General features: G+C 43.6%; 1 protein-coding gene across 5 annotated transcripts; it reads right to left on the bottom strand.

Moving 5' to 3' along the window:
- Positions 1-3,956: 3,956 nt before the first annotated feature.
- PDP1 (pyruvate dehydrogenase phosphatase catalytic subunit 1) lies at positions 3,957-14,657 on the bottom strand. Of its 5 annotated transcripts, none has more exons than XM_054017746.1 (3): positions 14,474-14,657; positions 13,698-13,732; positions 3,957-8,276 (listed from the first exon to the last, which is right to left on the bottom strand). In XM_054017746.1, exons 2-3 carry the CDS (start codon positions 13,726-13,728, stop codon positions 6,628-6,630), a joined length of 1,680 nt encoding a protein of 559 aa, XP_053873721.1. In that variant the 5' UTR covers positions 13,729-13,732; positions 14,474-14,657; the 3' UTR covers positions 3,957-6,627. The 5 variants fall into 5 exon arrangements, with proteins under 5 accessions (XP_053873721.1, XP_053873717.1, XP_053873719.1 ...); XM_054017742.1 differs by lacking the exon at positions 14,474-14,657 and adding an exon at positions 13,253-13,324 and having other exon boundaries at positions 13,698-13,956; XM_054017744.1 differs by lacking the exon at positions 13,698-13,732 and having other exon boundaries at positions 14,474-14,554.
- Positions 14,658-19,289: the final 4,632 nt, after the last annotated feature.

The raw sequence follows: 19,289 nt of genomic DNA on the forward strand, positions 1-19,289 counted from the left end.
GGAGTGAATCGCATGCAGTTCTGAAAGGATGGGATAGGGGCAGTCCAGGTGGCTGATGACTGGGGGATTGGGCACTTGAGGGAAAGAAAGCCTTTATAGCTTTAACACTCCAGCCAGGATGCCAGTTTTTTGGAGAGTGGGGAGGTTGCAATTAAAAGCAGAGCAGGTAAACCAGGGAGACAGACTGTCAGAAGCTGGAAGTGATCACTCAATAATTGCCTGTTTTGTTCATTCCCTCTGAAGCACCTGGTGTTGGACACTGTCAGAAGACAGGATACTGGGCTAGATGGATCATTGGTCTGATCCAGTATGGCTTTTCTTATGTTATTACTGTAACTAAAAAAGCTTAAATCCCCTTTCCCTGTACAGCTTATTGTAATACAGCACAACACTTACTAGCAGAGGTTCCCTTTGAAGTATTTTCAGGGTGGCTGTACATGTGGGACTCTTATGTACTCTGAGTCCAGCATGCCCTACAGTTCCTGGCTGTCTGGAAAACTGTGCTCCTGCTCAGACCCCATACTATATGTGAGGTCTAAAGACACTTACCATGCTGTCCTGGGGTGCTTGCACTGTTGTCTGGTTTGCTTTCTGGAAAAAAATGTCCACCACATCATTCTTTGGGGGTGGGGGAGGTGGAAACAGTCAAGCTGCTCATAATATGGACAAGTAGTAGGAGTATTACCAGAGATCCTGTTCTTGTCCCTTGTCTTCAAGTACTTCTGCAGAAGCTCCTTTGTTTTGACTTGGTACTGGGACAAGATCTGGGAGCAGCCACTCACCTTCATTTGCTCTGACAGCATCTTGTAGATGACTGCATTCCAGTTACTCTTCTCTCCAGCTCGGACTGGATATGCAGCTCTCCATAGGTGGTAATCAAGACCAGGAACTGTGAAGGGATCCATGCCAAAGCGGACAGTGTTGGGGGTTGGGGCAGCAGCATCACTGCTATCCTGGGTATACAACTGAATGTGTTAACTCAGCACTATCTGGTACTGAAGAGGAGCGCATATACCTGCACCATGCCAGCATTTAAACAGAGGTAATGTCTGGTGAAGATGATGCTCCTCCTCTGGCGGTGGAGACACAAAGGTAAACTGATTCAGGCATAAAGCAATGCACTATGGGATAGCAGGGAATGCCTGATAGAAGCTAGGTAGTTAGGAATGTGTTCACATGAACCTTAGAGGAACTATATCCTGAAGAGTTACTCCTGTTTCAAAGAGGATTAATTACTGTTACCTAAGACACCAATTTTGATTAAATAATGCTTGTACATGGATACAAGGCACTTCAAAAAAAAAAAAAAAAAAAAAAAAAAAAACCAACCCCAAACTAAAATTAATCTTATGCAACTTCCCAAAGTATAGAAGCCCATAGAAATGTACATCTATACCTGCAAAATGGTTCCTCCTGGCACTTGTGGTTATAAGAGAAATACAAATACAAAAACTACAAAAAAAATACAAAATACAATTTTAATACAAAAAAACATCAAATCCTTAAAACCACAACCTTAAGTATCAAAGTACACCATAGCTAGTGTCACAATTTAAGATTAGTGCTCCTCTTTTCCTTCAGGGAATCCTGGCCAACAGAGTGATTATATTCACTTTAACATGGATATATCTTCAGAATATGAATTAAATATAAATTGTAACATTGAACTGCTTAACTTCTATTTAACGAGTGTTGTGAAAAGTTATTCAAGGCAGCTCCTACAGATTTAGTGTGTTTTCTTCAGTACCTCCATCTAGGAGGCATTTATTTTTGCAGTAGAAGCAGAAGTGGTGGGGTTATTATATACCAGTGCTAGAGAACTAACCACAGTGCATTGGGGCTCACATCATCTATCCCATAAGATAGCTTGAAGTAAACACCACATATCTGAAGGTTAGGTTGCAGCAAGACAAACTATAGGAAGGGTATATATTTGCATTAAAATGCAATGGTGCTGTGAAGTTGCTTTAGGCAAGTTAGGAAGCAGGAGTGCCCCAACAAATATCAGTTACTATTCTACAACAGTGTTCTCTCCCACAGCACTTAAGTTTAAATGCGGTCTTCACTTGACATCAACTATAAACAAAATTTAGGCAAGAAGTTAGTTCTATCTGACTTCAGAAATAGTTCCTCCCATCTACTCCTGGGGGAATTCTGGGCCACAGTGGATGCACAGACTTTATGTCCCCCACAGATTTCTTTGCTTCTCTGCAGAAAAATGACTTTCTGATGGGGAAGCAAAGGGAAGCCACAAGAATGGTCAGGCAAGGTCCCCATCCCCCCAGCAGTATATTTTGGGTGCCCAGGGCAGCTGGCAGAGAGGCAAATCACTATGGGGCAAGGGGCGGGATGGGGAATACCTGGCTGGTAGCTGCTACACTGCACTAGACTCAGCTGCTAGTCCCGGCTGGGCTGGAGAGGATGGGGCTTTTTTCCCTGCATGGCAGCCAGGGCCAGGTCAGACCCATCCCCAGATTTCTCCCCCAGCTGCAGGAAGCTCTGCAAACTCTCCCCCCCTTCCTGCATCCCATCGCTTCACAGCTGCAGGGGGAGGGATCCATGTGCAGGGAGCTGCTCCCCCATCCACCCAACTCCCATGCATCCAGACCCCCTCCTACCCAGACCCTCCTGCCAAGCCTCACCCACCCACAATGAGCCCCCTTTCCCCTGAACCTGGACCACCCCAACAAGCCCCCCCACACCAAGATCCCCACCCCACCAAGCCCCACTCCCCCAGCATCTGGACGCCCCTGCTGAGCTCTATCCCTCCCACACCCACCTGCTGAGCCTCAACCACCTTCACCTGTACTCCCCTACAGAGTCCTATTACCATTGCACCCAGAACCCCCCCCAACAAGCCCCTGTGCACCCAGATTGCCCCCACACAGAGCCCTCTCAACCCACACCTGAATCCTCCAAATTAAGCCCCTCCACACTTGCATCCTGCCTTGCTGATCCTACCCACCCACACCTGGTGCACCTGGCACAGAGGGGCAGGGTCCTGGGGTGATTCTGGGGCAGGCCTGGTCAGGGTTGGGTACAGCCTTACCGCTGAGTCCATGTCCCAGGGGGGAGAGGGGAGCTGCATAATGAACTTACACCTTTATGCAGCCAGTGGACTGTGCTCCCCGTGGCCATGCTAGAGCCTCTACATTTATTTGACAAATAAAATTTGCAGAATTTTAAAATATTGTGCATAGAATTTTTATTTTTTTTGTGCAGAATTTTTTATTTTTTTGGTACAGAATGCCCTCAGGAGTACTCCCATCCTCCTCTTCTACATTCTAAATCCCACCACCAAAAAAATACTTGGGAGTGCCACAGTACTGACTTATACCATTGCATCACATATTTGTGCATATTAGACATATTCGTTTCCTTTTTTCAGATTGAGTATGGTCCACTGCATGTCATATTCATAATAGAAAAGGAGCAGGCCCCAAGTTTAATAGAGAACAGTTTGAGCTTGACAGTTGGTGTTACCCTCCCCTTTCTTCTTGCCTGGCCATAACCAGGCTCACCCACCAACCATCCATGAAGATTAACAGGAAGATCAATACAGGATATACACAGTAATAAGTATGGGAGAGACACAAGCTTCACAGTAGCTAGGATCAGAATTAAAGACAGCAGTATAGTCCAGTAGCCAAGGCCCAATGCTAGGAGTTGAGACCTGCATTCTCAAACTGGCTCTAACTTGGTGTATTACCCTGGCAAAGAAGTCGCATCACTCCTATTTTCCTACCCAACCTTTTGTCTGCCTTGTTAATTTAGAATAATATTTTCAGAGCAGGGACTGTCTCACTAGACAGTGTTGTACAAAGCCTAACAGAATGTAGCTTCAATTCTGGCAGTACTGTAATGTGTTAGAACTCTCTCCCATAGCCAGGCTTTTAGGGGAAGAAAGGCAAAATGTTCCTTGTGTGCTGCAGAACAAAGTGTTACCTTAGACAAAGTGACGTCTGTATAACTGATCTTTTTATTGAAGTCTATTAGAAGACGGTTGTAGATTATGTCATATGGCGTTCAATAAGTACAGTTATACTGCCTCAGTTCACTGCATACATTTTGAGTAAATCTCCAGCCCATACATAAATACTGGTTCATTTGATCCTATATATGTGCATCTTTTGTATGAAAAAGATTTTTATAAGTGACTACTGTACACAGAGGATCAGTGTTAGGTTTAACAAGTTAGGTCTTGTACCAAACCCATATTGAGAGCCACACATTAAACATTTCAATATATGTATTATGTTTAACAGTAGAAAAGTGTAATGAAGTCTAAATAATGTAACAGCTTAAATACATTTCGTAAGGGAATGAAAGACAGCATAACGGAGGACAGAAGAGCATACTAACTTATCTAATGACATTTAGTCATTAATATGCAACATACAAAGCCAATGATGACTAACAACCAACACTTGTTTGGGACATTATAGTTTGTTCTCTTCCCTCCCCCCCCCCCCAAGGTCCAGTTTGTCATTCACATTCCAGACAACATCCTCAATTTGGGGTGGGGCAGGGTGAAGGAGGAAATGAAGCAAACTCTGCTGTAAAGATCAAGGTTCTTCTACCCACACAGGGAAGACCAACATATTTTGTTAAGGCTGCACAGCATTTGTATGATGAAAACAGTGTGTACTATAAAGTTCAGTGGTTGTGGTAGGCTTACTTGGTAGTATTAATGTTTATTGGAAAACTCAAGTAGCTTAATGACCAACCAAGACAGGATATTATACACGTTGTAAAAACATAATTTTAATTTGACTCAGAAGATTCCTTAAGTAAGTTAGTTATAACGGAGAACTCCAAAAGGGAGTTAACACCTTCCTGACTTTTTTAATAATTATAATGCAACATAGAAGATACTGAACATGGTGACCTATAACTGCTCCAGGGCCTCTAGAAACAAGATCACAACTATTTACTAGGAGAATACATGTAATCAAGAAAGTTTCTACAATAAAAGCCAGAATGATAAGTTTTTGAATTAAAGGAATACCACTAAGTGTATAAAGGGCCACTGATGCTATTTGAGTTGAGAAAGCCCTCAGTTTCATGTTATGCTTATTTAGATATAAAAAGTAAAAGAGGGACTGAAAACTTGATATGATGGCCTCTATGCCTACTTTAGAGTCATGTGTTCAGTAGTTACAGTTGTACAAAATTTAGTCTGAAATACCATGTCATCTCCTTTTAACTTTGCAATTCAGTCATTACAATACAGAGAAACATTTGAGACTTTCTTCTGTCATGAAATTGTGGATGCAAGAGAACATGCATTCACTGATTGAGTTCTTTCAAAGGATTTACAGTAATTGATGTTGTAATGCCAAGAAAGCAACTATCGTTATGCATACAACATGCAGGCCACTTAGTTTTCTCTATTAGTACACCTATTTACAAGCTATTTTAATCTTTATGATGTTTTCAATTTACCAACCTATATAAAACATGAGTTAATTTCCCCTGACGTTGATATTTAAGTAATCCAGTACATGTGACCCAGCTGAAACTACCACAACAGAAGACGTTAACATTAGTGTTAATGTACTGAGCCACCAAACAGTGATTTTCTAGTCTCTTCAGAAGTTCATATTAGAATTCATCATGTGATTAGAGGAGATTTTTGGTACCAGACAGTAGTATTGCCTGCCAAGGATGTGACCTTTTGAACAGGCATCACAGTTCTGACTGAAAATACTTCCATGTTTTGCAAAAGGCAGAGTTATGGTTTCATACTGCAAGATGAAGTCTTCCATAAGGGAATTTTCTTATGCAGTTGATTTTTCAGTGATGGCAGAAAGATATTATTGCCTTTAAAGTTGTGCAAAAAAATGCCCCCCAAAAGCAGAAGACTGTCAACATGAGGGAATTTAAGACTGCATTTGTTTAAGCTACTATGAGATCCCAATATGCTTACCCTAGTTATCTTAAGTTCTGGTTGATTATGGCTTAAAGAGTTGCATTTGAAAGTTAAAAATACATATATATTTGCCTAGAATGTTAAGTGAAGAATGACATTGTCTAAGCAAAATTGGGAAAAAAAAAAACAAGGATACAGTTTATCAAGTTAGTTTCCTATTACTTAAAGCATCTTCCTTTCCCTAGGGAGAAAAAAAAATAAAGGTCAAAACACCACACATACATGCAGAATAACCATATCTACTTTGCAGACAAAAATTCATTCTTATCAATTCTGATATTCAGCAAGATTCCTATCTTTATCTAGTAAGATAGCCATATAGATATTTACAAGCAGATTTTGTTTCATGACTAGTCAAAACAATGTGATGATTAATAGTTATCTATTCCTCTCTCTCTCTCTCTCACCTACCCCTACCAAACCTCAAAATATTGTTCTAGCAGCATTCATTGATTCAATAGTGCAAACTTGTTTCAAGTCCCTCTTTCCATGTTGTGCCTTCTTCTTGGAAGACTTAGTTCAATAGCACTTTCCACAGTTAATAAAACTTTGGGCAATGGAGGGAGAAATGTACTTGCACACATTTTAATTCCAATGAGCAGACACTCTGGTTTGCTCACCAAGTATATTTTCATCTTCTGATCAGATTAGTCATTGTTATGACAACTTTGGTAAATTGTACATCCATTTAAAATTCAGAATTCCTCATTTTGACATGCACCTACAATATGAGAGTTGAACTGCACCACAATAATTGTAATGTCATCTCTGTACATCCTAGCCAACTCTTCTGGAAGACTAAGCATCTTGGACAGCCGTTCATGATCGACAGTGCCAAACTCATTATTTCCCACTGCATGACGTATCAGATGAGTTGCTGCATTCTGATCTTCAAATGCCGAGGAGATTCTGGCTCTCCTTTCTGTTAGGAGACCGTGCATCTGTCCCAGGGTTACCTTATAACCACCAACAGCTATTGGCTGTTGGTGATGAACTCCAGTGAGATACTCTCCTACAATTCTAACCACGTCCTGCCTATGCATGGTCTCCCACAGGCCATCTGTAGCCAACACCAGGAATTTATCCTGAGGCCTTAATTTGTGATGTATGACCTCTGGCTCAGCTGTGAGATATGGAGGAGTGTGATAGTTAGGAGGGATAAACTTGGTATACTCATTGTCATTCAACTGATCTGGGCCTGATTCTATAACTCTCTTCTGAAGTTCAATGCTCCACTTGAATTTCACATCACCAAAAGCTCTGAAAGGCATCAATAAGCCTAACAGCCTATCTTGTTTTACAACACTTTTCTCTTCAGACTTCGGGTGCTCCAGTTTTACTCGTTCTATTTCACTTTCATTTTGTGCATTATGATCGTAGGACAGAGTGACTGCAGACCAAGATCCATCTTCTTCTTGAACACCAAGCATTGCCCTGCTGTCACCAGTATTAGCAATATGCAAATCAACACCATCTACATGAGCCACGCAGGCAGTTGCTCCTGAAAAGGCCACTCGCAGTACCAAGTAATTGAGAAAAGAGTTTGGATCTCCCACTTGAGCTTCTAATGAAATATCATTATCAAGCCTCTTGAAAGCATTAATTAAAGCCTCTTTTACATCAGTAGTCTCTCCAGTGTTGAGGTCTATGAGCTCCTGCCAGTAAGTTCTTAAACTGTTGAAATACAGTTTGGAAGCTTCCTTACTAAAATAATCATTGGGATGCTTGTGCCACTGTAAGATGGGTAACAGGGCATGGCCACTCTCCACTGCATTTTCTATTTCAAGTAGAGTCTCATGAGGTAACAAAGAGACAGCAATGTAGTAGAAGAGTCTTTCACTGACAGCCTGAGCACAAGCACAGCCTGCGTGGCCATCAAATACACCTAGAAGCATTCCTCTTGTTTGTAAGCATGTCGCCGCACTCCTCCTGTCTTCTATTGGAGCATTAGCAGGCAACTGGTTGCTATCAAAGCCAAGAATAGAACTTACGTTTTTGCCATCAAATTCTGGGACTTTAAAGCTGTATTCATTTGCTTTCAGAATGCTGTTGACCTGTGGAGGAGTGAGGTAAAATCTCTGTGGTGTGGAAACATAGCTCCTTGCATGGATAAACTGATTAAAATTTTCTTTTGGACAGAGCGTTGCAAGTTTCTTCTGAGGTGCACATCTCAAATGATTGTGAGCCAAATGAGGTGACAAACAACAAAGATGTTTGTGATGGCAGTAGCACACTGTATTGTATATCCTGCCAATCTCGCAGTTACGAATCAATGGAAACAGTTGAGTTGGTGCTGGCATGGCATCAGAGAACAATGGCAGTCTGGAGCTTCTGACAGGAATTGCTGAAAGACAAGAGGGAAAAAACACAACATACCACTAGGTTTAGTGACGCAGTTAGCATTAACATAGATATAAATCTATCATAGAAAGCTTAGCTATAGAACAAAATAAGTTAGCGTTTCAAGACAGTGAGGAAAATAGTAAAGTTGATGAAATTGTACACCATTATACACCCACACCTGGAGTCCCTTTAGGGAAGGGGAAGAAGGAAAGGCAGTGTAAAAAAAATGCTTGCAGAAGTGTATCATCTTGTTCAGGAGCAATGTGAACTATACTGTACTTAAATATTTGATTTAGATATTTTGGTCTTCGGTACCAGACACAAAGTAGGAAGTTAAATGAGTACCATCCTTGTATGGTTAGGCGGGTTGCTAAAATAAATTCACAAAGAAATTGGAGGCTAGTAAGCCACTCCTTGGAAGTCTGCTTTCACTTCCCAATCTCGCTTCCTGGGCCACCAGGAGCCAGAAGATGCTGTGGAGGGGGCAAAACTAATTCCAAGCTAGAAGTGGTGAGGTGAGAAGAGTGCCTCAATGCTGGCAGATACAAGGAGCTCTGAAATTCTTCAAACTGAGGGCACATCTATACTGCCCTGCAATTCGGACTAAGGGGGGCACAAATAGCAGTGCACACCAAAGTGCTGCACTTTAACTCACCCATGTGGATGATGCAGGTGCAAACTGAGTCTATGAGTCCCAAGTGCACACTAAGTAGTTCTCTTTGAAGTTTCTACACAAATATCATTAAGTCTCAAGAGCATTAATTAAAGCCTCTTCTACATCAGAAGCCTCTCCAGTGTTGAGGCTCCTGCCAGTAAATTCTTAAACTGTTTAGATTAGTTTGGAAGCTTCCTTACTAAAATAATTATTGGACTTTCAAGGGAACATTAGTGCAAATGTGAGACCTTTAGGTTTATGCCCACAATGTCCATCTGGGAGAGTTACAGAGCAACACGTGGGTGCACACTGTGGGGCAGTACAGTAACTCCTCACTTAAAGTCACCCGGTTAACGTTTCGTTGTTGATCAATTAGGGAACATGCTCGTTTAAAGTTGTGCAATGCTCTAACGTCATTTGGCAGCTGCCTGCTTTGTCCACTGCTTGCAGGAAGAGCAGTCGAGTGGAGCTAGCTGGTGGGGGCTTGGAACCAGGGTGGACTGGCAGCTCCCCGCTCCCCTAAGTTCCCTGTGCAGCAGCTGCCCAGCAGGCTAGCAATTGCACCTGTCCCTCCCCCCATTGCCATGTGCTGCTCCTGCCCTCTGCCATGGAGCTGCTTCCCGAGACTCCTGCTTGCCGTGCAGGGTGGGAGGAAGAGAGGGATAATGTCAAGGTGTCCCTCTCCCCCCTGCTCCTGCACCCCGCTTACCCAATCTTCCATAGAGCAGGGGGACAGAGCTCGGGAGGGAGGGAGGGAACTTGCTGGAAGCAGCTATGTCTCAGCAAGCTGATCTAATTAACAAGGCAGTGTACTTAAAGGGGAAATGCGCATCTCTCGCTCACACTATGCATGTCTCTGTCTGCGATGCTGTCTCCCCTTCCTCCATTCCTGCTGCCTTCTGGAGTGTGAGAATTAACCCTTGAGGGCTCAGCCAATTGTTAGTTCATCATTTTGCAGTAAGGCATTCCCTGGGAAATATCCCACCCTCTGACTCCTCCACCTCAACCAAGCTTCACAATCATCATCACTGTGTACCAGTATTAAATTGTTTAAAATTTATAGTTTGTTTGTGTGTATAAATATAGTCTTGTCTGGTGAAAAAAAATTCCCTGGAACCTAACCCCCTCATTTACATTAATTCTTATGGGGAAATTGGATTTGCTTAACATTGTTTCGCTTAAAGTTGCATTTTTCAGGAACATAACTACAATGTTAAGTGAGGAGTTACTGTATAGACATAGTATCCTGTCTAAATTAGGCCTTCTAGAGGGGCCTACACAAAGTTATCTGCACTGACAGTTCTATTAACTTTAGGAATGCCCCCTTAAATTGAGAGTTTGAAAACTAAAGATTATAGCATAAATGAGCCAAGAGATTCATACCTGTAGATTAAGTCTTATAATAATGGCCTTCTGCCTTGTAGAAACAACTTGAGAGCATCTACATTTTCAATTACTAGAAACTATAGTTTGTTCCAATGTCTTATTCTCAGGGGAAAAGTGTCCAGAATAAGATGTTAATGTTCTTTATTTAAAAAAAAATTCTCATTACAAAACTAGTCTCTCACTTATAAACTAAAAAGGGATTTTTTCTTTTTCTTTTTTTTTTTTTTTTTGTAGTTAAGGCTTTTATTTGCAAGCTTTGTGCAAGGGGACAGGATGCCAGATTTCAAATCCCCACCCCAAGATTAAAAAGTGGCTTCTTGCTAGAAAGGTTCAAGACAGGAGCTCTACTACAAAGGAATCAAGCAAAAGTATTCTACATAGCAACTGAATAGATTACTCAAGAACAACTCCCCTAAAAAGAAGCTAGGTTGAAGATGCACTGACCACCACCACATCACTCCAGATAATGGTCCCTGCTAAAGTCATACAATTAAAAATCAGTACATAAGTAATGTTACTAATCAGAATTGTGTGATGCAACTAACTTCAACAGTATTAAAGAATGCATTTGCCCCGCTATAAAGGTGGTCACATAATGAACCAAGTATTTGTTAATAAACTGACAAATACCAATGCCAATATAACATTTGGTGATTACAATTCAACCAGCTCTATTACTTCTCAGTTTCATTCTACTTTTTCTATAAGATCATGGTATCCCTTTTCTTCATGTGTCATCAGCACATTTCCTCTTCCTTCACTCCCTCCACGCTCTCCTCCCATTTTCCCCTCAAAAAGTTCCCCTCTTTAGGTCTGTGTATTTTTAGATGAAACAAACACACTTCCTCTTTTTAGCTTCAGTCTCTCCCACCCATCCCACTCCCAGCCACATAGCTCAGAAGTTTTACCAGAGACCTAATACACTGAAGACTATACCCCTTAGTAACAACAGGCTGCCACCCCAATCCTAAGTGAACATGCAGCAGAGCAGGCAAGGCTCTCTCCAACCACAGACTACTTTGAAAGGGCAGGGTGCTAAAATTCTTACCAGCATGCTGTCCCCAGACTCAGCTCAAGGGCTCTATCATTTAGGTCAGCCTCCAGCTAATAACCATCTAATACATTTGAAGCTGCCCTCCCACGCAGGCTTTAGAAGGGATAATATTCCCTGTCATTTTCTCGGCTCTTGCCATAAGGTAAGTGGGTGTGAAGGTCTCCGCTACTCTACCCCTCCTTCACCTTTCTGTATTCAGCTATAGTGGTGGTGTCTCTGCTACTCTACTCCTTTTCTAATTCTGTTTTTGGATCTTCATCCACAATGAATAGCTTTAGTGTCTGCCTCAGTGAAAACTGACTCAATTGTTGTCTGTTTCCATTGCACCTTATGGGGCTCCTAAAACCAGTTGTGAAAACTCATAAAACTGGTTAGTTTTCACTTCTGCTGTTGTCCACAGCTTTCCCCAGCTTCAGCAGATGTACTGAAACACACCTGTCTGTAGACTTAACAAACAAAGCACTGCACTGGTTTACACAATTCATATCTGGACCATAATAAGGTCTAGGTTGCTTGATTTATTTATTTTTAAAATTAGAGTGAAAGCTTATAACTTGTCAAAGTTGATGGCATTCACCCAAGAAAGCTTCCAACTTGACCTGGGCAAGTAGGTTGGAAAGGACAGGCTTGAACACACACACACACAAAGCATTCCAGTATCACTTCGCTAGCTAACTCTAATAGTCCCTTCTATTACAGAAGTATGCAGAAAGTTCTATATACATATTACTTTTGAGGGTCATGTTCACGTAGCATCTTTTTTAGCAAGACAAAAAAGTCTCAATAGGTTCTTTAGGTATACTTATGGTCAGAAAAGCGGATATTGGGTGTTCTGTATTTTTTCTTCATCAGATGTTTATTGAATCAAAATTTTATGATTGCGAATTTCAAAGTCAAATTGTGTTCAGCTTCACAAATCACCCTACCCTAGCAATTTTGTAGAAAGAACTCTGCTAAGTTTTTGTTGTTTGATCCATGATGAAGCAAAAATACAAATAATGTTTTGCAGCTGTATTGGCTCTGCAGTGCCACCAGAGGTTAAGTTAGCAAAAACCTTATCTGTACCAGTTTAAAAAAAACCCACACCCATCAACAACATAGGGAAAACATACAGAGAGAGGACGTGAAGTAAAAGTGAAAAGCATTGAGAAGGCAGGCTCACGTTTTTCATTTTTGTTTTTGTAACTGCAAACATACTTAAGCTTTTCCTTGCCCTGTATGCTTTACAGCGGATCACATCCTATACTGACATGTGCATGAGCAGCCTATTTTGAACGTTAGCATAATGAGCCAGGATTTATTAAAGCTAACAGTTAAGTGAAGTGCTGAATTCACTGACAAGGTACAGAATTACTACAAGCCTGCTCAGTTACCCCTATAAACACTGATACAAAGTATGGCTTCAGACCACAACTAGACAGGATACTTTCATGGTGGTCCACACAAAGTAATTTAAGAACCAAGTAGTGAAAATTTGGTACAAGACAAGACAAAGAAACAGGAAGAACTCAAAGGCAAAATTAGTTGGAAATATTACTAGTCAGCTTGTCAAGTGATTAGAGCCAAGCCTTCCTTAAAAGAGCCTCCAGGGAATGGCCTGGAAATAACACTTTTCAGACCATAAATGCTTTATAAACATTGTGTTTATAGCTATACAGATTCCAGATCTTTTTATAGTGCTTATCACTATAGTAATGTACTATTTAGGTATGAATATATAATTTTATAACATTTTTAAGGCCCTGGAACATTTGTTTTAGTCAATATATTAAAAGTCACCATATTTTGGTGCTACACAAAAAAAATTTGGTTCCTCCCTAAAAAGTACTAATGATTAATTAATTGCATCAGAAACCCCCATATCTTGCAATATGAAACCTACCCCATGCCAGTTTCAAAAGCCAAACAGAGCTGTTCAGGAAAATGAACCAGTCTAGTCTATTGAGAATGGATGCTGGGGAGAGAGGAACCATTAGGCAGGAGTTTTAGCTGGTCAGGTGTCAGCCCCCATTAAGAGCCAGCTAGCCCTTCTCTCATGCAGGAAGTGGTTCTCAAACTTTTGTACTGGTGACCCCTTTCACATAGCAAGCCTCTGTGTGCAACCCCCCTTTTAAATTAAAAACACTTCTTTACATACTTAACACCATTATAAATGCTGGAGGCAAAGTGGGATTTGGAGTGGAGGCTGACAGCTCCCTCCCCCCATGTAATAACCTGGTGACCCCCTGAGGGGTCCCAACCCCCAGTTTGAGAACCACTATCCCTTCTTTAGCTCCCACCCGACCCCAGTCCCAGGTACTCAGCAAGGATGAGTGCAAGATACATACCGATCCGCCTGGGCCCAGGACACACACACATTCTCCTGTCACAACAAGAAGCCGCCAACATCCACAAAGCAGCAGGACCAGCCCAGGGAAAGCAAGGCAGAGAGGTTACCAAGGAGAGCGCGGAGAAAGAGGAGCAGCAGCAGCTCTCCAACATTCAAGGGAGACAGACGAGACACACACAGGCGGTTTGTGCCACCAGCGAGCAGCCTTAGCAGCAGCAGCCGCACATCCTTGAGGATGGAGCGCGAATAACCCTACAGCGGCCCCCGCGCCACAGCCCCCGCGCACATCAGCCTCCCCCGCCGCACCGGGAGGCAGCGCGCGCCGCCCCGCCACCCACCACCCAGCGCGACGGCACCAGTCCCCGTCACACACACCCCGCCCCCGCCCGGCTCCGGACGAGCGGCACAGCGGGGTGACGCAGCCCCACAGCAAGGCACAGCGGCTCTGTGGACGTGCCCCCCGGCTAGGGCACTCGCGCAGCCCGCCGCACGCCCCGGGCTGTGTGGACACGCACCTGGCCAGCTCTGGGGACGCGCTCCCGGCCACAGCCGGGGAGCCCCTGCCTGCGCGCCCGGGAGCGGGAGGGGAGGATGGCGCGGAGCTGCCAGACCGGCGCGCCCGGCTCCTGCGCGCACCCAAACGGCAGCGACCGAAGAACACCCCGCAGGCGGGGGTGATGACGCGCCGCGGATTATAACCCCCTGTCGCTAGGGCCGGGCCGCCCATTGGCTGCGTGGGGAAGGGGCCACATGACGCAGGAGGCCTGGACTCACCGGCGGTGCCGCGAAGCGGTCCCAGCGCAGCGGCCCGTCCCCTCCGAGCTCCCGGGGGTGACCCGGCCGGAGCGGGCGGGGCCGGCGCGAAGGGGGAGGGGCGCCCACAGCTCTGCCCCTTTGAGGCGGGACGCCCGCCGCGCGAGAGCCAGGCCCCTCCCCCTGAGCCGCCGCCTAACGGGAGATGGGGTTGCCTCGCCTCTGCCGCCCTAGCGCGGGCCCCCGCCCGACCTCTCGGCAAGGGCAGCTGCTGGGCCGGGCGAGCCGTAGCGCCCTGACTCGCTGCCTGCGGGGAAACCTCCCTTCCCCAGGCCCCTTTGCCTCGTACGCCCGCCGGAGTCCCGCACCGCTGCTAAACCGGGCTGGGGCGCAGCCCTGCAGCAACGTGCCTCCCCGGAGCACAGGTGCAAAGAGCCCGAGCGTCTCCCGTTGGGACCCTCAGAGCCTGCCCGCTCTCCTTCCTCAGCTTGGGGCAAACACAGCCTTGCCGCCCCCTGCTTTCAGCCGGGGGGAAGGGAGTTCTTGCAGTCCTCCCGCAGCCTAGCCATTTTCCTCTGGCCATTTACTGTACTATCGATTTGGCTGAAAAACTGAGCTACTCGTAAAGCAGCATTTAACATCTGTCCTTCCGTGGCCCCCATTGTACTGGCCTATTTTTAAATACCACCCTGCTGAAAATCATCAGAAGGTACCTCCTGGGCTGAGCAGCAGACTGGAAAACTAGAGCTTATTGTAAATTAGAGAAAACTCCTCTTCCTTGAATTTGCACTTCTGGTTTATGGACTGGCCTCAGACTCAGACTTTCTGCTGTACTCTTCTTACATGTGTCTAAACCACTGTGCTCTTCCACAAGCTGCTAACCCACTCGCAATAGTCAGATAAAGTGCAGAAGCATAGGGGTGTTGTGTTTTTTCCCTCTTCAAAGATTTTATGCATAAGGAGAGAAAGGGAGAAACATCCTTTCCATCAACTTTCTCCCTCTTTGTACAACATTCCAATTTAATCAAATCTATTCGGAATTCATTTTCGAGTTTACAGAATTAGAGATGGCATCTTCTTTTAACAACAAACGGGTAAAATTAGGATGGGCAGACATTAGGAGGATTGCTTCTGGGATTTCTACCAGCCACAAAAATGGGTGATATGAATAAGACTGAAAAGTTAAAGCTAAGGAAATGTCTGGCAGTGTCTATTTGCTTGCTAGTTGTAAAAGTGTCCACATTGAAAAATCTTGGGAAACAAAATTATCTTCTCAACCCTGGAAGCTGCTGCTCTTGATGTGATTGAGGAACAGAGGGGAAGGTATGGGGAACTTTACTTGAAGCATTACCGTTACTGCAGCTGTTCTTTGAGGGGAAAGCAAGAGTACTGTTTGTGAATTATAAATTAATTTTAAAATTACAATACAATTTTCCTGTGGTGTTCACAAAATACTTTTTTAATAGGAAAAAAGTATTAATGCTCACCTTAACCAGACTATTGGAGCCTGCACTATAAAGCTTGGATATTCTGTCTTTTTACTTAGCTTATTCTTGTTTTGTCCTCAGTCAGGACCAGAGACTTTTAAGTACTTAACATGAGCAAAGCTTTTGTTGACTTGCTTACCTCTATACATATACATGGTCTTTTCACTGTCTCCACCCATTCCTATCTTTAGGCTGGAAGAATGCCCACTCACAAGTTTGAACCTTTGCTCTGGCATACTCTGGATGCATTTAAATAACTAGACTGTGCAACGTTGGAAGTAACATTCTTTTTGCAAATGAAGTGCTTCTATGATAAAATTAAAACATTGGCACTACCTGCATTTTTATCCTTCCTTGTATCTGTTAGTATATTAACATTTGTGCAGTGAAAGCAGTAAAAGAAATGACAAGTTGTATTACTTAAGTCCCTTTGAGATGTCAGAATGTATGTACTTGGAAACTACTGCTCACTAACACTTTGTATAAAGGTCAAATAGTAGAATATAATGGAAAAATCCTCAAAAATACTGCAGTCATCCAAAACATTACAGTTTAAAATAGTAATATTGTGGTGTGCTGGGTGATTGTGTCATAGCATCTATGTAGGATCTTATGCCATGTCCATCACTGTGGTATTATTGGATTGTATGGTTTTTAAAGCACATTTACTGATCAACAGGATGACCTTTAAGGTGATGATTATTATAGAAAACATATATGCATAACCTAGCAGTGTCTGATAAACACCTCTGTACACGAAGGATTTCATCAAAGAGCACAGAAGATTAATCATTTATATTATTTTTTTGTAGCACATAGATAAAAGTAGATTAGCAAAGTGTGCTATGACTATGAGGGATCAGAACTGATAAGTAGTATATAGGCAGGCGCAATCGAGACAGTAATTTCCCCCCATCAATGTGTGGAAAGATGAGAGAATGGAGTCAGACTGCATCTGAGTGTACTTGATTGATGATGATAACTACATTCTTTATGGGCATGCAGAAATGGGTTAGTATAAAATTACCACTGATCTCATGCTATACATGGATGGAAGCATGAATTTTGGTCATGTAATGCCCAGTGGGCATTAGTTACTGTATAGTTTATTGCTGTTAGGGCAACTCAGACAGCCAGTATCTGATGAATCCTTTGAGATACAAGAAGCATCCAAAAATCATGTCTAGTAGTCACCGAGCAACACTGCAGCAGCAATGGTCCAGTTGTCATTCTAAAATGTTCAAGGTAGGAGCCACCATCATGTTAGAGGTAGAAATGGGCCAAAATAAGTGTTACTGTATTTGAGTATGTTCCTAAATCTCCAAGTCCATTCCACTACAAATAGGAATATGAGAGGGGCAGTCTTTCCCAGTTCACAGTGGCAAGGTAGTTTGCTTCCGGCTGTAAAATTGGCCCGCCAGCACAGAAGAGGTTAAAGAGAGCTTTTGGGCCCAGCAACCCCCTGCCTGTTATAGCAGCAGCAAATGCCAGGCCTGGAGGGGAGAGAAAAGATGGAAGCCTGACTCAGTTTGTGGCTGACTTGTGAAGAGGCAGGAAGTAGCTGCTTCCCTACCTGAGGGAAGGCTCACTAGCCTGCCAGCAGAGGCAGCCACTAGCCAAAAGAGAAGGAGACCTAGAAGCACCCGGCCTAAGGGGAACCTGGATGACCGAAGTGTGGAAACCTTGTGAGGGTAATGACCCCATCAAATTTATGGCTGCCCCACTCAGAGGAACCTGGAACCACAGCAGGATGCTGCCTAGGGTGCACAAGGGGGCACTACTAGAGACAAGCCAGGAACTTGAACTATAGGGGCCATGCTGCAAACTGAAGGGGCAACAGTAGGAAATAGCACAGAGCAGTGAACATAGACTTCCTGCTTGGAGCTCCCCAACTCAGGAGTTGATTTACAAAGGCCCTGAGCTGGGGCCCAGTGGAGTAGGAGGGCCTGGGTTTCCCTACCCCTTGCCTTAAAAACTAAAGCACCCTGAGCACAGAAGTAGGCGGCAGGAAGTCAAACACTCCAACCACTAGGCCAACTGGCCCTTCAAGCCGTCTATTACAGAGGTACATAATCATCAGCCCTCTCTAGCCATGTGGTAGTTGAAGTCTGGTGGTGCCATTTGGGCTCCTCAAAAACAGAAGGATGTGATGCTGAGAGGTCCTGGCTCAAATTTCTTTGCCATTCTCCCTCCTCTTTTGTAAGTAATGTACAGAAGCAGGGGCAACCTGCCAGTTGAATGACTTGTGTCAATGTCATACAGGAGATCAGACTAGTTAATCATAGTCATCTTGAACTCTCTGAATTAGCTGAACTGTTATTAATTAATTGTCAGTTTGGGGAATGTGGAGCTCTTGCAGCCTTGGACTTAGTCAAAGAGAAAATAACGATTAGCTGGGAGTACAGAGTGAGATTCTCTTCCTGACAACTGTACTTCAAATTTGAGGGTTATAGTCCTTGAGAAGCGACTTGAAATGGGTTCTTGTCTCCACCTCTGAAGAAAATGATACTTCATAGTCTGCTCAGGAAAGACCAGGTACAAAATAAGAGATCATCATATTTAGCACTTTTATTCTTCAAATCACTTACAACCATTAATTCTCTTTTTCATAATGCCCTGTGAAGTAGCAAGATCGATATTATCTAAAGCTGATCATGAAATTGTTGATGAATTATTATTTTTCAGCAAATGCCACTTCCCAAGAAAAGTTTCAAGTCTGATGAAGGTTTTTCAGGTCCTGAATGGAATTTATTGCCAAACTTAGAGAGGGAGAGAATGCCACCCCCAAATAGCCAAAAGATCAGTGGTTAGGGAACTCATCTTGTATGTGGGAGACCCAGGTGAAAGGTCCTGCTGTGCTCAGTTCAGAGCTAGGACTTTAACTTGGGTCTCTTGCATCCTAAGTGAGTGCCTAACCACCTGCCTTCAGCCTCTTGTTCTCTTTTAATCTCTCATATTGAAGCTGTTCCACTGTGTATAAATAATTAAATATACATTGGGCCAGAGAGAGACCGACTCTAGAGCACTGACTCAGGCAGAACAGGGACTTGAATATCAGTCCCCTACATGTCAGTTGATTGCCCTGCCACCTGCACTATTGGCTGTTCTGGGACAGGAGCTTGCTTACTCATTTTATGATGAAAAGTTTCAAAGTCTCATTTTCACTCTGCATCAGAGCAAACAAACTTTTAAACCTCAGCTTTTTTGTGCATGAACAGAATTCATGTTTTCTGGCCAGCCAGAAATGGGTGGGGAAATTAAGTCACTCCGCCGCTCTCCCTCATTCAAGGCCAAGGTGGAAACTAGCATGAGAGCTGCCAGAGAAGTGACGAGTCTTTGGCTCCCACTGT

Source organism: Malaclemys terrapin, chromosome 2 (genome assembly GCF_027887155.1).
Source record: "Malaclemys terrapin pileata isolate rMalTer1 chromosome 2, rMalTer1.hap1, whole genome shotgun sequence".
Taxonomy (NCBI): domain Eukaryota; kingdom Metazoa; phylum Chordata; order Testudines; family Emydidae; genus Malaclemys; species Malaclemys terrapin.

Coding starts and splice junctions, on each gene's coding strand:
- PDP1 (XM_054017742.1), bottom strand. CDS start 13,851: ATGTTGGAGAGCTGCTGCTGCTCCTCTTTCTCCGCGCTCTCCTTGGTA. Junction 13,325..13,697: donor TCCTGGGCCCAGGCGGATCG/GTATGTATCTTG, acceptor CTCTCTCCCCAG/CATCCATTCTCAATAGACTA. Junction 8,277..13,252: donor GCTTTTGAAACTGGCATGGG/GTAGGTTTCATA, acceptor CTTGTCTTTCAG/CAATTCCTGTCAGAAGCTCC.